This window comes from Bombina bombina, chromosome 5 (genome assembly GCF_027579735.1).
Source record: "Bombina bombina isolate aBomBom1 chromosome 5, aBomBom1.pri, whole genome shotgun sequence".
Lineage (NCBI taxonomy): Eukaryota > Metazoa > Chordata > Amphibia > Anura > Bombinatoridae > Bombina > Bombina bombina.
In genome coordinates this window covers 426,680,195-426,701,300 of record NC_069503.1, presented here as the reverse complement: position 1 = coordinate 426,701,300, position 21,106 = coordinate 426,680,195, and the positions used below count along the sequence as shown (strand labels likewise).

Below are 21,106 nucleotides of genomic sequence, written 5' to 3'. Positions count from 1 at the left end.
TCCCCCAACTGAAGTTAATTCCTCTCAACAGTCCTGTGTGGAACAGCCATGGATTTTAGTAACGGTTGCTAAAATCATTTCCTCATACAAACAGAAATCTTCATCTCTTTTCTGTTTCAGAGTAAATAGTACATACCAGCACTATTTTAAAATAACAAACTCTTGATTGAATAATAAAAACTACAGTTAAACACTAAAAAACTCTAAGCCATCTCCGTGGAGATGTTGCCTGTACAACGGCAAAGAGAATGACTGGGGTAGGCGGAGCCTAGGAGGGATCATGTGACCAGCTTTGCTGGGCTCTTTGCCATTTCCTGTTGGGGAAGAGAATATCCCACAAGTAAGGATGACGCCGTGGACCGGACACACCTATGTTGGAGAAAGAAGATAACGTTTTCACATTTAACAAACTCTCCAAGTTATAGAAGATGGATATTTAGAGAAAGACTGATTTATGTTTTTCAAATCAGATACCCACCAAGGTTTATTATTCCACTGGGACTACGTATACGATATCCGCTACTGATCATTAGAGTTTTTATCCTCTCTTTTTTAACGGGGTACCCTGAACTTCTTAGTTTATTGGGTCGGCTGACCCTTGCTCTGCCTAATTGTTTATATAATTTAGTTGCTATTAACTTAGGAAATTTTAATAGTTTTAATACATTAAATTCATTTTTAATCTGCCATTTTCAATTGTCCTTCTTTATATATTTTATTCTGTTACCTGTATATGGTTGATAAAAAAAAATCTTTCTGGCTGTATATTATACTTTTCTTTCATGTAATTAGCAAGAGTCCATGAGCTAGTGACGTATGGGATATACATTCCTACCAGGAGGGGCAAAGTTTCCCAAACCTTAAAATGCCTATAAATACACCCCTCACCACACCCACAATTCAGTTTTACAAACTTTGCCTCCGATGGAGGTGGTGAAGTAAGTTTGTGCTAGATTCTACGTTGATATGCGCTCCGCAGCAAGTTGGAGCCCGGTTTTCCTCTCAGCGTGCAGTGAATGTCAGAGGGATGTGAGGAGAGTATTGCCTATTTGAATGCAGTGATCTCCTTCTACGGGGTCTATTTCATAGGTTCTCTGTTATCGGTCGTAGAGATTCATCTCTTACCTCCCTTTTCAGATCGACGATATACTCTTATATATACCATTACCTCTGCTGATTCTCGTTTCAGTACTGGTTTGGCTTTCTACAAACATGTAGATGAGTGTCCTGGGGTAAGTAAATCTTATTTTCTGTGACACTCTAAGCTATGGTTGGGCACTTTGTTTATAAAGTTCTAAATATATGTATTCAAACATTTATTTGCCTTGACTCAGAATGTTCAACTTTCCTTATTTTCAGACAGTCAGTTTCATATTTGGGATAATGCATTTGAATTAATCATTTTTTCTTACCTTCAAAAATTTGACTCTTTTTTTCCTGTGGGCTGTTAGGCTCGCGGGGGCTGAAAATGCTTCATTTTATTGCGTCATTCTTGGCGCGGACTTTTTTGGCGCAAAAATTCTTTTCCGTTTCCGGCGTCATACGTGTCGCCGGAAGTTGCGTCATTTTTTGACGTTATTTTGCGCCAAAAATGTCGGCGTTCCGGATGTGGCGTCATTTTTGGCGCCAAAAGCATTTAGGCGCCAAATAATGTGGGCGTCTTATTTGGCGCTAAAAAATAAGGGCGTCGCTTTTGTCTCCACATTATTTAAGTCTTATTTTTCATTGCTTCTGGTTGCTAGAAGCTTGTTCTTTGGCATTTTTTTCCCATTCCTGAAACTGTCATTTAAGGAATTTGATCAATTTTGCTTTATATGTTGTTTTTTCTCTTACATATTGCAAGATGTCTCACGTTGCATCTGAGTCAGAAGATACTACAGGGAAATCGCTGTCTAGTGCTGGAGCTATCAAGCTAAGTGTATCTGCTATAATTTTTGGTATCTGTTTCTCCAGCTGTTGTTTGTATTGCATGTCATGACAAACTTATTAATGCAGATAAAATTTCCTTTAGTACTGTTACATTACCTGTTGCTGTTCCGTCAACATCTAATTTTCAGAGTGTTCCTGATAAACATAAGAGATTTTATTTTTTAAATCCATTAAGAAGGCTATGTCTGTTATTTCTCCTTCTAGTTTACATAAAAGTCTTTTAAAACTTCGCTTTTTTTCAGATGAATTTTTAAATGAACATCATCATTCTGATACTGATAATGGTTCTTCTGGTTCAGAGGTTTCTGTCTCAGAGGTTGATGCTGATAAATCTTTGTATTTGTTCAAGATGGAATTTATTCGTTCTTTATTTAAAGAAGTATTAATTGCATTAGAAATAGAGGATTCTGGTCCTCTTGATACTAAATCTAAACGTTTAATTAAGGTTTTTTAAATCTCCTGTAGTTATTCCAGAAGTGTTTAATCTCCCTGATGCTATTTCTGAAGTAATTTCCAGGGAATGGAATAATTTGGGTAATTCTTTTACTCCTTCTAAACGTTTAATCAATTATATCCGGTGCCATCTAACAGATTAGAGTTTTTGGGACAAAATCCCTAAGGTTATGGGGCTGTCTCTTCTCCTGCTAAATGTGCTACTATTCCTACGGTAGATAGTAATTCATTTAAGGATCCTTTAGATAGGAAAATTGAATCCTTTCTAAGAAAAGCTTACTTATGTTCAGGTAATCTTCTTAGACCTGCTATATTTTTAGCGGATGTTGCTGCAGCTTCAACTTTTTGGTTAGAAGCTTTAGCGCAACAAGTAACAGATCATAATTTTATAGCATTATTATTATTCTATAACATGCTAATAATTTTATTGGTGATACCATCTTTTGATATCATTAGAGTTGATGTCAGGTATATGTCTCTAGCTATTTTAGCTAGAAAAGCTTTATGGATTAAACTTGGAATGCTGATATGTCTTCTAAGTCAACTTTACTTTCCGTTTCTTTCCAGGGTAATAAATTATTATTTCAACTGTTTCTGGAAGGAAGGGAACTTTTTTACCAAAGGATAAAAAATCTAAGGTAAATTTAGGTCTAATAATCATTTTTCGTTCCTTTCCTCACAATAAGGAACAAAAGCCTGATCCTTCATCCTCAGGAGCGGTATCAGTTTGGAAACTATTTTAGAAAACCTATAGCCAGCTCCTAAGTACCCATGAAGGTGCGGACCTTATTCCAGCTCAGCTGGTATGGGGCAGATTACGTTTTCTTCAAAGAAATTTTGATCAATTCCGTTCTCAATTTCTGGTTTTAGAACATTGTTTCAGAAAGGTACAGCATTGGCTTCAGTTAAGGCCTCCTGCTAAGAGATTTTTTTCTTTCCCGTGTCCCAGTTAACACAGCAAAGGCTCAGCATTTCTGAAATGTGTTTCAGATCTAGAGTTGGCTGGAGTAATTATGCCAGTTCCAGTTCTGGAACAGGGGCTGGGGTTTTATTTTATCTCTTCATTGTACCAAAGAAGGTCAATTCCTTCAGACCAGTTCCGGATCTATCAATATTGAATCGTTATGTAAGGATACTAACATTCAGTTTCTGTAGGACTGTCCTGCCTTTTGTTTAGCAAGGGCATTATATGTCTACTATAGATTTACAGGATGTGTATCTGCATATTCCGATTCATCCAGATCACTTTTAGTGTCTGAGATTCTCTTTTTAGACAAGCATTACCAGTTTTGTGGCTCTACCGTTTGGCCTAGCCTCAGTTCCAAGAATTTTTTTCAAAGATTCTCGGTGCCCTTCTTTCTGTAATCAGAGAACAGGGTTTTTGGTATTTCCTTATTGGACGATATCTGGGTACTTGCTCAGTCTTCTCATTTTCGAAGAATCTCATATGAATCGACTTGTGTTGTTTCTTCAAGTTCATGGTTGGAGGATCAATTTACCAATCAGTTCATTGATTCCTCAGACAAGGGTAACCTTTTTTAGGTTTCTAGAATAGATTCAGTGTCTATGACTCTGTCCTTGTCAGACAAGAGAAGTTTAACATTGATTTCAGCTTGTCAAAACCTTCAGTCACAATCATTCCCTTTGGTAGCCTTATGCATGGAAATTTTAGGTCTTAGGACTGCCGCATCAGATGCGATCTCCTTTGCTCGTTTTCACATGCGACCTCTTCAGCTCTGTATGCTGAACCAATGGTGCAGGGATTACTCAAAGATATCTCACTTAATATCTTTAAACCGATTATACGACACTCTCTGACATGGTGGACAGATCACCATCGTTTAGTTCAGGGGGCTTCTTTGTTCTTCCGACCTGGACTATAATCTGAACAGATGCAAGTCTTACAGGTGGGGGAGCTGTGTGGGGGTCTCTGACGGCACAAGGGGTTTGGGAATCTCAGGAGGTGAGATTTCCGATCAATATTTTGGAACTCCGTGCAATTTCAGAGCTCTTCAGTCTTGGCCTCTTCTGAAGAGAGAGTTGCTCATTTGTTTTCAGATAGACAATGTCACAACTGTGGCATACATCAATCATCAAGGAGGGACTCACAGTCCTCTGGCTATGAAAGAAGTATCTCAAATTTTGGTTTGGGCGGAATCCAGCTCCTGTCTAATCTCTGTGGTTCATATCCCAGGTATGGACAATTGGAAAGCGGATTATCTCAGTCGCCAAACGTTGCACCTGGGCGAATGGTCTTCACCCAGAGGTATTTCCTCAGATTGTTCAAATGTGGGAACTCCCAGAAATAGATCTGATGGCTTCTCATCTAAACAAGAAACTTCCCTGGTATCTGTCCGGATCCAGGGATCCTCGGGCGGCGGCAGTGGATGCATTATCTCTTCCTTAAAAGTGTCATCCTGCCTATATCTTTCCGCCTCTAGTTCTTCTTCCAAGGGTATTCTCCAATATTCTAAGGAATGCTCGTTTGTCCTGCTGGTAGCTCCAGCATGGCCTCACAGGTTTTGGTATGCGGATCTTGTCCGGATGACCTCTTGCCAGCTGTGGACTCTTCCGTTAAGACCAGTCTTTCTGTCTCAAGGTTCTTTTTTCCATCAGGATCTCAAAACCTTAATTTTAAGGTGTGGAGTTTGAACGCTTGATTCTTGGTCAAAGAGGTTTCTCTGACTCTGTGATTGATACTATGTGACAGGCTCGTAAATCTGTATCTAGAGAGATATATTATAGAGTCTGGAAGACTTATATTTCTTCAGGATGGTTTAGATAAAGGTTTGTCCGCAAGTTTCTTGAAAGACAAATCTCTGCTCTTTCTGTTCTTTTTCACAGAAGGATTGCTAATCTTCCTGATATTCATTGTTTTGTACAAGCTTTGGTTCGTATAAAACCTGTCATTAAGTCAATTTCTCCTCCTTGGAGTTTGAATTTGGTTCTGGGGGGCTCTTCAAGCTCCTCCTTTTGAACCCATGCATTCTTTGGTCATTATATTACTTTCTTGGAAAGTATTGTTTCTTTTGGCCATCTCTTCTGCCAGAAGAGTCTCTGAATTATCTACTCTTTTTTTGTGAGTCTCCTTTTCTGATTTGCATCAGGATAAGGCGGTGCTGCGAACTTCTTTTGAATTTTTTACCTAAGGTTGTGAATTCTAACAACATTAGTAGAGAAATTGTGGTTCCTTCATTATGTCCTAATCCTATGAATTCTAAGGAGAAATCATTGCATTCTTTGGATGCTGTTAGAGCTTTGTAATATTATGTTGAAGCTATTAAGTCTTTCCGAAAGACTTCTAGTCTATTTGTCATCTTTTCCGGTTCTAGAAAAGATCAGAAAGCTTCTGCCATTTCTTTTGGCATCTTGGTTGAAATCTTTATTTCATCATGCCTATGTTGAGTCGGGTAACACTCCGCCTCAAAGGATTACAGCTCATTCTACTAGGTTAGTTTCTACTTCCTGGGCGTTTAAGAATGAAGCTTCGGTTGATCAGATTTGCAAAACAGCAACTTGGTCCTCTTTGCATACTTTTACTAAATTCTACCATTTTGATGTGTTTTCTTCTTCTGAAGCAGTTTTTGGTAGAAACGTACTTCAGGCAGTGGTTTCAGTTTGAATCTTCTGCTTATGTTTTTTCATTAAAAATTTTATTCTGGGTGTGGATTATTTTCAGCAGGAATTGGCTGTCTTTATTTTATCCCTCCCTCTCTAGTGACTCTTGTGTGGAAAGATCCACATCTTGGGTAATCATTATCCCATACATCACTAGCTCATGGACTCTTGCTAATTACATGAAAGAAAACATAATTTATGTAAGAACTTACCTGATAAATTCATTTCTTTCATATTAGCAAGAGTCCATGAGGCCCGCCCTTTTTTGTGGTGGTTTTGATTTTTTTGTATAAAGCACAATTATTCCAATTCCTTATTTTATATGCTTTCGCACTTTTTTTCTTATCACCCCACTTCTTGGCTATTCGTTAAACTGAATTGTGGGTGTGGTGAGGGGTGTATTTATAGGCATTTTAAGGTTTGGGAAACTTTGCCCCTCCTGGTAGGAATGTATATCCCATACGTCACTAGCTCATGGACTCTTGCTAATATGAAAGAAATGAATTTATCAGGTAAGTTCTTACATAAATTATGTTTTTTGGCTTGATCAATCAAAAGTCTGCCTTAGTATTAGAAATACATTGTAAGCTACTATTTCCCTCTCATAGAGGCACATATATAGAGGTTTAAGCATCTTTGCGCTTTATCTCCTATCACTATCATTTTTTTTGGTTTAATTAAAATTGATATTTGAAGGGGGAATATCACAGGAGATTCATCTTACATATTCAAATTAGCAGCGCAAGAAACATTTGACCCAACTGTTTTACACTAAAGGTACAGAAATATCAACCAATCTAAAAATAAGGTGCTCTAACGATCAAGACAAAATGGGTTGAGAGAAAGATATACTACAGACACTTGATACTTTAAAATGGTTATTAACTGTAGTTATCAATGGATTCCGGCATATTTTACAACTTCATCTTCAAATTCATATGAGAATACTACTCTCAATGGGTAGATCCCATCAGTTTGTCCTGTACGAGCATACCACCACAATAAGTCAACCAACCAACGCGAACAGATCAATGATATGAGGGGTATTTTTCAAAAATCTCGATCTTCCTTTAGATTGTTAACTATGGGTAATCACATTTCATTACAGAAATAGAACAGATGCTTAAATCAGGTGATTTACTATAATTAAATAATAGAAAAAAACAGTAAAAACATACCTCAATTAAAGCCACAATCAAAATAAGGTCCATTTTAGAGCTTTCAAAAAGTGAGGTGACTTGTGGAGACATCCCCAACAAAGTACAGTTTGTAATCACTGCTATAACACCCATGACTTCAAACGCCAGCTGAAAGAGAACATAGGCAACAAAGGTATAATTAAAGAAATGTAGACAAAATAAAATTACCATAAAAACCATATATTTATGGCGATGTAATACCAAATGTCATTTTTTTTATTTTTTTTTATTTATGCTTACCAGATAAATTCCTTTCCTTCCGGATAGGGAGAGTCCACGGCTTCATTCATTACTGTTGGGAAATACAACACCTGGCCACCAGGAGGAGGCAAAGACACCCCAGCCAAAGGCTTCAACATCCCTCCCACTTCCTCATTACCCCAGTCATTGTGCAGAGGGAACAAGGAAAAGTAGGAGAAACGTTAGGGTATAAATGGTGACAGAAGAATAAAATAAGGAAAGGAATTTATCTGGTAAGCAAAAATTATGTTTACCTTCCTAAGATAGGGAGAGTCCTCGGCTTCATTCCTTACTGTTGGGAAAACTATATCCAAGCTCCAGAGGACACTGAATGAATAACGGGAGGGAACAAAAAGGAAGAGGTGGACCCTAATCTGAGGGCACCACAGCCAGGAAAACTATTCTCCCGAAACCTGCTTCAGCCGAAGCAAAAACATCAAACTTGGAATTTTTTTTAAAAGTATGTAAGGAGGACCAGGTAGCCGCCTTACAAATCTGATCCATAGAGGCCTCATTCTTAAAGGCCCAAGAGGAAGCCACTGCTCTAGTGGAATGAGCCGTTGTCCTCTTAGGAGGATGATGTCCCGCTGTCTCATAAGCTAAGCGGATGACACTCCTTAACCAAAAAGATAGGGAAGTCTAAGTAGCCTTCTGCTCCTTATGCTTCCTTGATAGACAACAAAGAGGAAGATTGTCTAAACTCCTTAGTAGCCTGAAGATAGAACTTCAAGGAGCGAACCACATCCAAATTGTGAAGTAAGCATTCATTTGATGAAGAAGGATTAGGACACAAAGAAGGAACCACAATCTCCTGATTGATGTTGCGATCTGACACAATCACATTGCCAAGCAGAGAGCTCAGAAACTTTGCGCACAGAGGCAATAGCCAACAAAAAGAGAACCTTCAAAAGATAACAATTTAAGGTCAATGGAATGCAGAGGCTCAAACGGAACCTGTTGCAAAACCGAAGAACAAGATTTAGGCTCCAAGAAGAAGCCCCAGATCTAAACGCAGGTCTGATCCTAATCAGAGCCTTAAAGGACTGCATGTCTGGAAGCTCAGCCAGTCTCTTGTGCAATAAAACCGACAGGGCCGAAATCTGTCCCCTCAGGGAACTAGCAGAAAGGCCCTTCTCCAGCCCATCCTGGAGAAAAGATAAGATCCTGGCAACCTTAACTCTGTGCCAGGAAAAACCACGCTCTTCACACCAGAATAAGTAGGTTCTCCACATCTTGTGGTTGATATGCCGAGCTTGAATAAGAGTATAAATGAAACTCAGAGAAACTTCTCTTGGCTAAGACTAAGCGTTCAATCACCACGCAGTCAGCCTCATAGAATCTAGATTTTGATGAACAAATGGACCTTGTATCAGCAGGTCTTTGCGACAAGGTAACTTCCATGGAGGAGATGAGGACATCCCCACTAGATCAGCGAACCACGTCCTTCGATACCACGATGGAGCAATCAAGATTATTGATACCTGCTCTTGCTTGATGCGGGCCACCACTCGAGGAAGAAGCGGTAATGGAGGAAAAATATATATGAGTTTGAAACTCCAGGGCACTGCTAGTGCATCCATTAGATCCGCTTGGGGATCCCTCTATCTCGACCCATACCTGGGTAGCTTGGTATTGAGACGAGACGCCATGAGATCTATCTCCGGCGTCCCCCACTTGCTGCATATCTCTGCAAACACCTCGGGATGGAGAGAACATTCCCCTGGATGGAAGGATTGCCTGCTGAGAAAATCCTCCCCCAGTTGTCCGCTCCCGGAACGTAGATCGCCGACAGCAAACAGCTGTGGGCCTCCGCCCACTCCAAAATCTGAGATACTTCCTTCATCGCCAAGGAACTTCTCGTTCCCCCCCCTGATGGTTGATGTAAGCCAACAAGGTTATATTGTCTGATTTGAATCTGATAAACTGGGAAGAACCCAGAAGTAGCCAAGCCTTCAAGGCCTTGAAGATTGCCCATAGTTCCTAAATATTGATTGGGAGAGAGGACTCCTGAGTCCACAACCCCTGTGCCTTCCTGGCACCCCAAACAGCTCCCAATCCAGATGGGCTTGCGTCCGTAGTCACAATCTCCCAGAATGGTCTTAAGAAGCATGTCCCTCGGGACAGATGATCTGGACAGAGCCACCAAGAGAGCGATTCTCTCGACCGGCTGTCTAATGCAATCTGTTGAGACAGATCTGAATGATCGCCGTTCCACTACCTCAGCATACACAGTTGTAAAGGTCTGAGATGGAACTTGGCAAAAGGAATGATGTCCATGCAGGACACCATAAGACCAATCATATGCATACAATAAAGCCACAGGGGGACTCAAGGAAGTCCAGAGGGCAAGACATGCTGAAGTTAGCTTGCAACGTCTCTAGTCTGTTAGAAATATCCTCATGGATATGGAATCTATAATAGTACCCAGGAATTCCACCCTGGTACTTGGGATAAGAGAACTCTTGTCCAAGTTTATCTTCCATCCAGTGACCGAAAAGCAGAAAGTTCCCTTCATCTTTGGGACGCCGGAAAAGTTTGAATAAAACCCCAAATCTTTTTTCGATAGGTACGGGACAACAACTCCTAAGGAGGATAGATCCTGAACGAACCCTAGAAAAGGCATCCCTCTTTTCTGGTCTGGAAGACAGATTCGAGAGAAGGAATCTGCCCCTTGGCGGATGAGATTTGAAGCCTATCTTGTATCCCTGAGATACCACTTTCAGGACCCATGGATCCTGTACGTCCTTGAACCAGGCGTCTGAAAAAAGAGACAGTCTCCCTCCTACACGATCCAATCCCGGATACGGGGCCGCCCCTTCATGTCGATTTGTTTTTGGCGGGCTTCTTACTCTGCCTGGATTTATTCCAGGACTGAGCCGGCTTCCAAGTACTCTTGGGTTGCTCGGGCTTGGAGGAGAATTGTTGTCATTGCTATTTGTCAGAACGAAAGAAACAAAAATTAGAAGATTGTCGTCCCTTAGACTTGTTCTTCTTATCTTGCGGTAGGAAGGCACTTGTCATGATATGCTTGTAAGTGCTATACATATTTACCTTTGTATCAGTTACTGTGCCTTTAATTAACAAAACATGTTCTACAGCTCTATAAATAGTCACCTCTCACATTTCACTGTGCTTGGTATTGGACCGTGGTATTCTATCTACAGTCTCCTCCCTTAGCCTCACTTCTGAATTCCTGAAACTCTAGTCCTAACACTGTGAGGACTGAACCGAGTACTCTCGGATTCCTTCAGCTGATTCTCTCGTCGGAACTCCTTGCGGTGACGTCACACGCCATCTCCACGCTGCAGCTCCTCCATTCCTTCGGGTCACCACTCTCACACAGACCTGTGTACAGTAGCTGTGCTTCTACTTAGGTAACTTGATACCTCCTTCTTCATACTCATGAGTAAGCAAATATAAATTATGTACATAATACCAACGAACATTTTGTGCCTTATATATCTTCTTATTTTTACGGAGCTTCTCTGACTTTTGCCATTCTCCTTTCTCCGGTGATTCTGCTTAGATCCTCCTAACATTGTATTTTACCTTACTTACCTGTAACATATCCTGATAAGTCATTCACTCTGGTATTTCTGTTGTCTTTATTTTTGCTGCATAAGTTGCGAACAGTACCATAGGTTGCAGCCTTAAAATAATAGCAGCATTGTTACCATATATTAACTGGCTGAGATATTATGTGGGTTTTCATATTACATGGCATGTAATTTATGTTTCTTCCCCATAATATCCTTGCTACATCACACCACTTACATATTTCTCAGCAGTTGTGGTTCACACTTAAACCTCACTTTATTACAGAATTAATTAACCATCACAGAATACCAAGCCTTAATATAAAATGGACCCAGCTGAGATGTCAAATCAAATTCAAACTCTCACCCAAAGAGTGGATTTGTTAACAGAGGGGCTTAATTCCTTAAAGCAAGAAAATGGAGCTTTAAAGGCCTATATTAAAGATTATGTGGAAACTAAATCACGTTTCCAAGAACCCCAGGTTAGCTTACCTGATGTATTCACAGGAGACAGGAAAACTTTTAGAGACTTTAAAAATTCCTGTTTATTACTCTTTACTTTAAAACCTTATACATACCCAACAGATAGAGTCAAGGTTATGACTACTATTTCTTACTTGAGAGCAGAACCCAGAAGTTGGGCAAATAACTTCTTAGAAAGTAATGATGAAATATTAAATTCCCTGGAGTCCTTCTTCTCTGCTTTGGGTCAGCTATATGACGACCCATACAAGCAACTTACAGCTGAAACAGCCATGAGATCCCTAAAGCAGGGGAAAAGGGATGTAGAGGATTATATTTCTGACTTTAAAAGGTGGGCAAAAGACACCCAGTGGAACAACCTGTCGTTAAGAAACCAGTACTGCTTGGGTCTTTCTGACGCCATAAAGGATGAGCTTTCACGCACAGAGTTACCAGCGACCCTAGAAAAACTGATAAACCTGAGTATTAGCATTGATCGTCGCCTACGAGAGAGGCAACATGAGAGGGGTTCTCATGACAGTAGTGCTAAAAGATCTACAAACATAAGTCCTAGTTATGTTCCAACAAAGAATACCAGTGAGCCCATGGACATTGGGTTCCTCAAGGGCCCATTGTCCAACCAGGAGAAACTCAGAAGACGTTCACATAAATTATGTATGTACTGTGCCTCTGATGAACACCTAGTAAATGCTTGCCCAATCCTACAAAGACAAAAACAGGGTAAGAATCCTTACGTATATCATTCACTTAATGCTGATAGTAATACCTCTGACTATTGTAAACTGTCCCTCTCGTTACAGTGGGAACAACTGCGAGTCAACGTCACAGGGATCCTTGATTCTGGTGCTACTGCCTCTTATATAGATGTGTGTTTCACTAGTTTGAATAAAATTCCACTAATTAAGAAATTGTGTCCCGTACCTTTAAGGGGAATAGATGGGGAGGTTCTGTCCACAGGACCCGTATTATATGAGACTATACCACTACTAGTCACAACACAAGACCACCATAGGGAATACATCTCTTTCAATGGAACATTAAGGCCAATAGTAGATTATAGGCAGTTAAATAAGGTTACCATTAAAAATCGTTACCCCCTCCCTCTCATTCCTCAGTTAATTGAGAGATTAGAAAGTTCCACCATGTTTACAAAACTTGACCTAAGGGGGGCTTATAACCTTATCCGTATGAGGGCAGGAGACGAATGGCTGACGGCGTTCCGTACTCGATATGGACTATATGAGTACACCGTCATGCCATTCGGTCTCTGTAACGCCCCAGCCACTTTTCAGCGCTTCATACATGACGTTTTCAGTGACATCCTGGATGTTTTCGTAGTTATTTACCTTGATGACATCTTGATATACTCGAAAACACCCAGTGAACACGTTAACCATGTAAGACAAGTTCTTTCTCGTTTAAGAGGTCACTCCCTTTACGCTAAAGCAGAGAAATGCATTTTCAATTCCCATACAATCACTTTCTTAGGATATCAGATCTCCGAAAAAGGTATTCAAATGGACAACTCAAAGATAGAAACCATTCTCAAACGGCCAAGGCCTACTAATAGAAAACAAGTCCAAAGTTTCCTAGGCTTTTCAAACTTCTATCGTAAGTTCATACATAACTTCGCCAGCATAGCAAAACCTCTTACTAATTTAACTAAAGACAACCAATTCCTTTGGACACAGGAGTCACAAACTTCCTTTGATCTTTTGAAGAAGAGTTTCACAACAGCTCCAATTTTACGATACCCTAATAACCAGCTTCAATATGTTCTGGAGGTTGACGCTTCCGACTTCGCGATCGGAGCTGTGCTCTCCCAAAGAGAACATCTACAACAACCCCTCCATCCGGTAGCCTTTTACTCCAGATGTTTAACCATACCTGAAACGCATTACCCAGTAGGAGATAAGGAACTCTTGGCCATCAAGGTAGCCTTTGAACAATGGAGACACCTCCTGGAGGGGGCCATGTTTCCTACTATCGTGTACACTGACCATCGAAACTTGCAGTATTTGAAATCAACTAAGACTCTCACCGCTAGACAGGTCCGATGGAACCTGTACTTCTCCAGATACGATTTTCTCAAAACATACAGACCTGCAAATAAAAATGGTAAAGCGGATGCCCTTTCCCGATTACCCACAAAAGACGCTTACATTCACACACCACAGTCCGTGATTCCCAAGGAGAAGTTTCTACTATTCCTTATCGATTCTACCGAATTACTTAAAGAAGAACAACAGAACGACCTGAACAAGCCTCATCATCAGTTGCAACTAAACTCAGATGCCTTATTCCATCACAACGGAAAACTGTATGTACCACCATCTATTAGAAATACCCTCCTCCATTCCGCTCACGATTCATACTTAGCCGGACATAGTGGTTTATACAAAACACAGGAGATGCTAAAAAGATCTTATTGGTGGCCTACCATGACAACAGATGTAATAAACTATGTAAATACCTGTTCAACATGTGCTACATCTAAACGCTCCAAACATCGACCATATGGTTTATTATTACCAATCTCAACTCCATCTAGACCATGGTCTGACATAGCGTTGGACTACATAGTGGATCTACCCAGATCATCAAACAACAATACCATAGTTGTAATAGTAGATCTTTTCAGTAAAATGATTCATATTGTACCATATCACAAACTTCCCACAGCCGCTGAAACAATACAAATCCTTCTCACCAATGTCATCCGACTACATGGATTACCTCAACGAATTCTTACTCATCGAGGCTCCCAGTTCACCAGCGCTCTTTGGACAGAATTCTGCAACAGATTTTCGATTGACAAAAGACTCTCATCCTCATACCATCCACAGACTAATGGTCAAACAGAGAGGTGTAACCAATGGGTTGAACAATTCTTACGAACCAACTGTCACACCAACCAGAACTCTTGGTCCACCGTTATACCTTTCGAAGAATTCGTATTTAATAACACCATTCATTCTACAACTAAACAGACTCCTTTCTTTGTTAATTACGGTTATCATCCAAGTTTCCAGATTTTACCTGGAAACAGTAAATCAGCTCATATCAACGATTTGTCTCATACTATCACCTTCAATTTCACTTCAGTACGATTAGCTATTGAAGAAGCAAAAAATACACACAAAAAATACTATGATAAAACCAGAATCCCCTCACCACCGTATGCCATTGGTGACCTTGTTTGGCTATCCACAAAGAATTTACGTCTTAACACACCATCCAGGAAGCTCTCACCATTATTTATTGGTCCTTTCCCTATTATCAAAATCATAAATTGCAATGCCGTAAAACTTCAATTACCCAATACGCTTAAAATTCATCCTACTTTCCATGTTGCTCTTTTGAAACCATATCGAGCAGTTCGGACACCACCAACCCATCAATCTCTACCACAAGTCTCCATTGACCCAAACATTGAATATGAGGTTCATTCCATTCTGGATTCCAGGAAGCTTCATGGAGTTCTGCAGTACCTCATACGATGGAAGGGTTACAAAGAGGAGGACGACTCCTGGGAACCTGCGACTAACATCTCCGCTCCACGCCTTGTATCTAAATTCCACCAGCGGAATCCAGACCGTCCAAGACCATGAGCCCCGGAGTGGCTCCTTGGAGGGGGTGTCCTGTCATGATATGCTTGTAAGTGCTATACATATATACCTTTGTATCAGTTACTGTGCCTTTAATTAACAAAACATGTTCTACAGCTCTATAAATAGTCACCTCTCACATTTCACTGTGCTTGGTATTGGACCGTGGTATTCTATCTACAGTCTTCTCCCTTAGCCTCACTTCTGAATTCCTGAAACTCTAATCCGAACACTGTGATGACACTGAGGACTGAACCGAGTACTCTCTGATTCCTTCAGCTGATTCTCTCATCGGAACTCCTTGCGGTGACGTCACACGCCATCTCCACACTGCAGCTCCACCATTCACCGCTCTCACACAGACCTGTGTACAGTCGCTGTGCTTCTACTTAGGTAACTTGATACCTCCTTCTTCATACTCATGAGTAAGCAAATATAAATTATGTACATAATACCAACGAACATTTTGTGCCTTATATATCTTCTTATTTTTACGGAGCTTCTGTGACTTTTGCCATTCTCCTTTCTCCGGTGATTCTGCTTAGTTCCTCCTGACATTGTATTTTACCTTACTTACCTGTAACATATCCTGATAAGTCATTCACTCTGGTATTTCTGTTGTCTTTATTTTTGCTGCATAAGTTGTGAACAGTACCATAGGTTGCAGCCTTAAAATAATAGCAGCATTGTTACCATATATTAACTGGCTGAGATATTATGTTGGTTTTCATATTACATGGCATGTAATTTATGTTTCTTCCCCATAATATCCTTGCTACATCACACCACTTACATATTTCTCAGCAGTTGTGGTTCACACTTAAACCTCACTTTATTACAGAATTAATTAACCATCACAGCACTCTTGCTCCGGTAACAGTAAAAATAATGGAGTCGAGGCCTGGACCAAATAAAATCTTTCCCTTGAAGGGAGAGAAAGGAGTCTGGACTTAGAAGTCATAGCCGCAGACCAAGATGTCAACCAGAGTGCCCGGTGGGCTAGGACCACAAAGCTAAAGGCCTTTGCATTTAGGTGAATAATTTGCATGTTCGCATCACAGATAAAAGAATTAGCAATTCTCAGAGCTTTAATTCTGTCTTGAATATCCTCGAGGGGAGACTTCACCTCAATGAGTTCCGACAAAGAGTCGCATCAGTAGGTAGCCATTCCGGCAACCGCGGCAACTGCAGCCGTCGGTTGAAACAAAAATCCTGTATGTTGAAACATCTTTCTCAGAAAGGTTTCCATTTCCTTATTAATCATCTCTCTAAACGAAGAACTATCCTCAAGAGGTATAGTAGTACGTTTAGCAAGCGTAGAGATAGCACAATCCACCTCCGCCTCAGAGGATATTAACCCTGGATCCTATCAAGGTATAAAGAAGCCACACTGTGACCCTGTTGTAGCATTTTATTTGTAAAAATGTAAACTATCTTACCTTCAGGATCCATGCTGTGGAACAGAACACAGCCCCTCAAGTGTGACAGACTTATAGCAGCACTCCTGACATGGACTTGAGTGAGAGAAAGCAGGCAGTAAAACTCGTCAACACTGATTGCTTAGGAGCTGTTAGCAGTAGTCTGGAATCTGGATATTTTCACTGAAAAACTTTCCCTGTATCTCCAGACTCTTTCAATACTCTCACTGAGAGGTTGACATGACTAGTTAAAACTCCAGTCTTATCTCGAAGGGCAGATACCCTTTTCAGGACTCTCTGAATCTTCTGACACTTCTCTGCCACCTCCTAACGTGACGAAAGGCAAAGAATGACTGGGGTAATGAAGAAGTGGTAAGGATACTTAAAGGGCCATTATACACTAATTTTTTCTTTGCATAAATGTTTTGTAGATGATCTATTTATAAAGCCCATAAAGTTGTTTTTTTTTAAAAAAATTTTATAATTTTGCTTATTTTTAAATAACATTGCTCTGATTTTCAGACTCCTAACCAAGCCCCAAAGTTTTATTTGAATACCATCAGCTACCTTCTCCAGCTTGCTCCTGTTTGTGTAAAGGATCTTTTCATATGCAAAAGAAGGGGAAGGGGGGGAGTGTCTTATTTCCCACTTGCAGTGGGCTTTCCAACTGCCTTTTCAACAGAGCTAAACTGAAAGCTTCTAAGTACGTTTTTAAACAGTTTTATACTGGATTTTTATATCAGTATCTGTGAATCTAATTCTTTATAGTAGTGTCTATTACATGCAGTTATATGAAAATGAGTGTATACTGTCCCTTTAAGCCTTTGGCTTATACGTCTTTGCCTCCTCCTGGTGGCCAGGTGTTGTATTTCCCAACAGTAAGGAATAAAGCCCTGTCTTAGTAAGGAAACAAATATATACATTTAATTTACAGTAAGCAGCAATGTCATAATAGCAATGCTAACTGGTGAAGGTAAGGATCTGAATTTAGGCATAGTATACTGAAATAAATAGTGATGAAACAGGGTTCTACAATTCGAGTCCTCAGGATCTGCAACCAGACCAGATTTTTAGGATTAGCTTGAGTGACAGTATGTTAGTAACTATAGTTATTAAACAGCTAATTATTTATCTACACTCTTTTTCAGGTATTGGCCTGTTAGTTGGTCATAATGACTAGAACAGAAGAAACATAATCCACAACAAGATAATTCATTTACTAAATAATAGTAGAAAATGGTATATACAGAACCATAAAATTGTACCAGAAAACTAAATGTTGCCTCTTTTAAACACACATTTAATTACAAGCATGGAGTTTGGCTTTAAAATGGGTATTGTCAGTTTTACATTAATATTAAATGTATACAATTTACGTTTTAAATAATTTGGGGGATGGGTGTTCTTCATTTGGATACACAGTAGTAACAAAAATGCTTGAAAAATTAAATTTGACGGACTTGAGTCTCTTTTCAAATTACATTATTATGTAACTACCACTCTAAAAGTAGTATTTTGTTTTTGTATTGGATTTTTTTTTTGCATTAAACAAACCAATATTTTTTTGTGGGACTTCCATTTTAACCAATGAGCAGTAGAGTCTTAGGAAGGATTCAGTTTTACACAATCAGACAAATCCCTGTTACTTTCCCCTTAATTTTAAACATCTATTACTTAACCTACTTTCACACAAAAACATTCTGAAAGTGTTAACTACTATACTTTTATGTACAAATTAGAACAAATTTGAGCATCATATCCATTTAAATAATAATACACATAGAGAATGCATGCAAACATGGAAAAGTAAGCAAAACAAGTGTTCTTGTATCCTGAGAGAAAGACAACCGCACATAACTGTATCAGTAAAGAATTATATTCCACTGTTTAAAAACAAATCCCCAAACACCTAGTTACAGTAAGGCACTAACGTAGCTACAGCGTCTGTATTCTGGCTCTGTCCAGTCATAGCTATGCAGCAATATTCATCAACAAGTGAAGCTTTATTGCCAATTGAGGTGAAATGATCATCAGTGGGATGAATTTAATTTAGCTTCTTAAAGCTCTGTCTGAAGACTTGATACTCTGACTCTACCTACAATTTATAAAATGAATCTAAACTAAACATTCAAAAAGATGTATCTGAATGGATGTGCTTTAACATACTGGAGTATTCACTTTGACACAACTATTATGTTGCCTCACAAAATCTAGCAATTTGTCAGTTTTTTTTCTTCAATTTAGTATAATGGCTGTCTAAATACATTTACAACTGTTGGAGTTAAAGGACTTTGTATGTTATGATTTAGTCTGATATAGATTGTTATTGTTGCAAACTAACCTTGAACCTAGATGCCTTGGAAAATATTATATTTTATGGAGAATAGCAGAGGCATTACATAACTTTGTTTAGAATCTATGCTTTCTGAGGCATAACGTATACACTTTTACATATTTTATTGCACTTTCAGCTGGTGCTGCAAACATCCTATCATTTATTTTGCACATCGATTTTCTATTTCCAGGCATTTCTTATTTCTGTTTTACTTTTGTACAAGAAAATATATTTTAGTTCTGAACACTATCTAGATTATTTTACATCTCAACATAAAAAACATGTATGGTGGCTCTTATCTGTCTCTGAATCAATATCGCAATAGTCTTCTTTAAGCCAAAAGTTAATACTGAAAGTGGTACAGAAGAAAATTGTGAAGTTAGAGTATACAGAAGACAGACAATCCGAGAAGTTCCAGCATATAGAAAACAGACAATCCGAGAAGTTCCAGCATACAGAAAACAGACAATCCGAGAAGTGCCAGCATACAGAAAACAGACAATCCGAGAAGTTCCAGCATACAGAAAACAGACAATCCGAGAAGTGCCAGCATACAGAAGACAGACAATCCGAGAAGTGCCAGCATACAGAAGACAGACAATCCGAGAAGTGCCAGCATACAGAAGACAGACAATCCGAGAAGTGCCAGCATACAGAAGACAGACAATCCGAGAAGTGCCAGCATACAGAAGACAGACAATCTGAGAAGTGCCAGCATACAGAAGACAACCTGAGAAGTTCAAGAAGACAGAAGACAATCTGAGAAGTTCCAGCATACAGAAGACAGCCAATATGAGAAGTTCACGCATACAGAAGACAATCTGAGAAGTTCAAGAATACAGACAATCCGAGAAGTTCCAGCATACAGAAGACAGACAATCTGAGAAGTTCCAGCATACAGAAAACAGACAATCCGAGAAGTGCCAGCATACAGAAGACAGACAATCCGAGAAGTGCCAGCATACAGAAGACAGACAATCCAAGAAGTGCCAGAATACAGAAGACAGACAATCTGAGAAGTGCCAGCATACAGAAGACAGACAATCTGAGAAGTGCCAGCATACAGAAGACAATCTGAGAAGTGCCAGCTTATAGAAGACAGACAATCTGAGAAGTTCCAGCATACAGAAGACAGACAATTTGATACGTTCACGCATACAGAAGACAATTTGAGAAGTTCCAGCATACAGAAAACAGACAATCTGAGAAGTTCAAGAAGACAGAAGACAATCTGAGAAGTTCAAGAAGACAGAAGACAATCTGAGAAGTTCAAGAAGACAGAAGACAATCTGAGAAGTTCCAGCATACAGAAGACAGACAATATGAGAAGTTCACGCATACAGAAGACAATCTGAGAAGTTCAAGAATACAGAAGACAGACAATCCGAGAAGTTCCAGCATACAGAAGACAGACAATCTGAGAAGTGCCAGCATACAGAAAACAGACAATCTGAGAAGTGCCAGCATACAGAAGACAGACAATCTGAGAAGTGCCAGCATACAGAAGACAGACAATCTAAGAAGTGCCAGCATACAGAAGACAGACAATCTGAGAAGTTCCAGCATACAGGGAGTGCAGAATTATTAGGAAAATTTGTATTTTGACCACATCATCCTCTTTATGCATGTTGTCTTACTCCAAGCTGTATAGGCTCGAAAGCCTACTACCAATTAAGCATATTAGGTGATGTGCATCTCTGTAATGAGAAGGGGTGTGGTCTAATGACATCAACACCCTATATCAGGTGTGCATAATTATTAGGCAACTTCCTTTCCTTTGGCAAAATGGGTCAAAAGAAGGACTTGACAGGCTCAGAAAAGTCAAAAATAGTGAGATATCTTGCAGAGGGATGCAGCACTCTTAAAATTGCAAAGCTTCTGAAGCGTGATCATCGAACAATCAAGCGTTTCATTCAAAATAGTCAACAGGGTCGCAAGAAGCGTGTGGAAAAACCAAGGCGCAAAATAACTGCCCATGAACTGAGAAAAGTCAAGCGTGCAGCTGCCAAGATGCCACTTGCCACCAGTTTGGCCATATTTCAGAGCTGCAACATCACTGGAGTGCCCAAAAGCACAAGGTGTGCAATACTCAGAGACATGGCCAAGGTAAGAAAGGCTGAAAGGCGACCACCACTGAACAAGACACACAAGCTGAAACGTCAAGACTGGGCCAAGAAATATCTCAAGACTGATTTTTCTAAGGTTTTATGGACTGATGAAATGAGAGTGAGTCTTGATGCGCCAGATGGATGGGCCCGTGGCTGGATTGGTAAAGGGCAGAGAGCTC

The 21,106-nt window shown here is 39.8% G+C and overlaps 1 protein-coding gene across 2 annotated transcripts in view; it reads right to left on the bottom strand.

Annotated features, from left to right (window-relative positions):
* ANO10 (anoctamin 10) overlaps window positions 1–21,106 on the bottom strand; it is a 778,263-nt gene that overhangs the window by 524,978 nt on the left and 232,179 nt on the right. For both annotated transcript variants that reach the window (XM_053714266.1, XM_053714265.1), the window contains exon 11: window positions 7,179–7,307. In XM_053714266.1, the coding sequence (XP_053570241.1) occupies window positions 7,179–7,307 (129 nt within the window). The remainder of the gene's footprint in view (window positions 1–7,178; window positions 7,308–21,106) is intronic.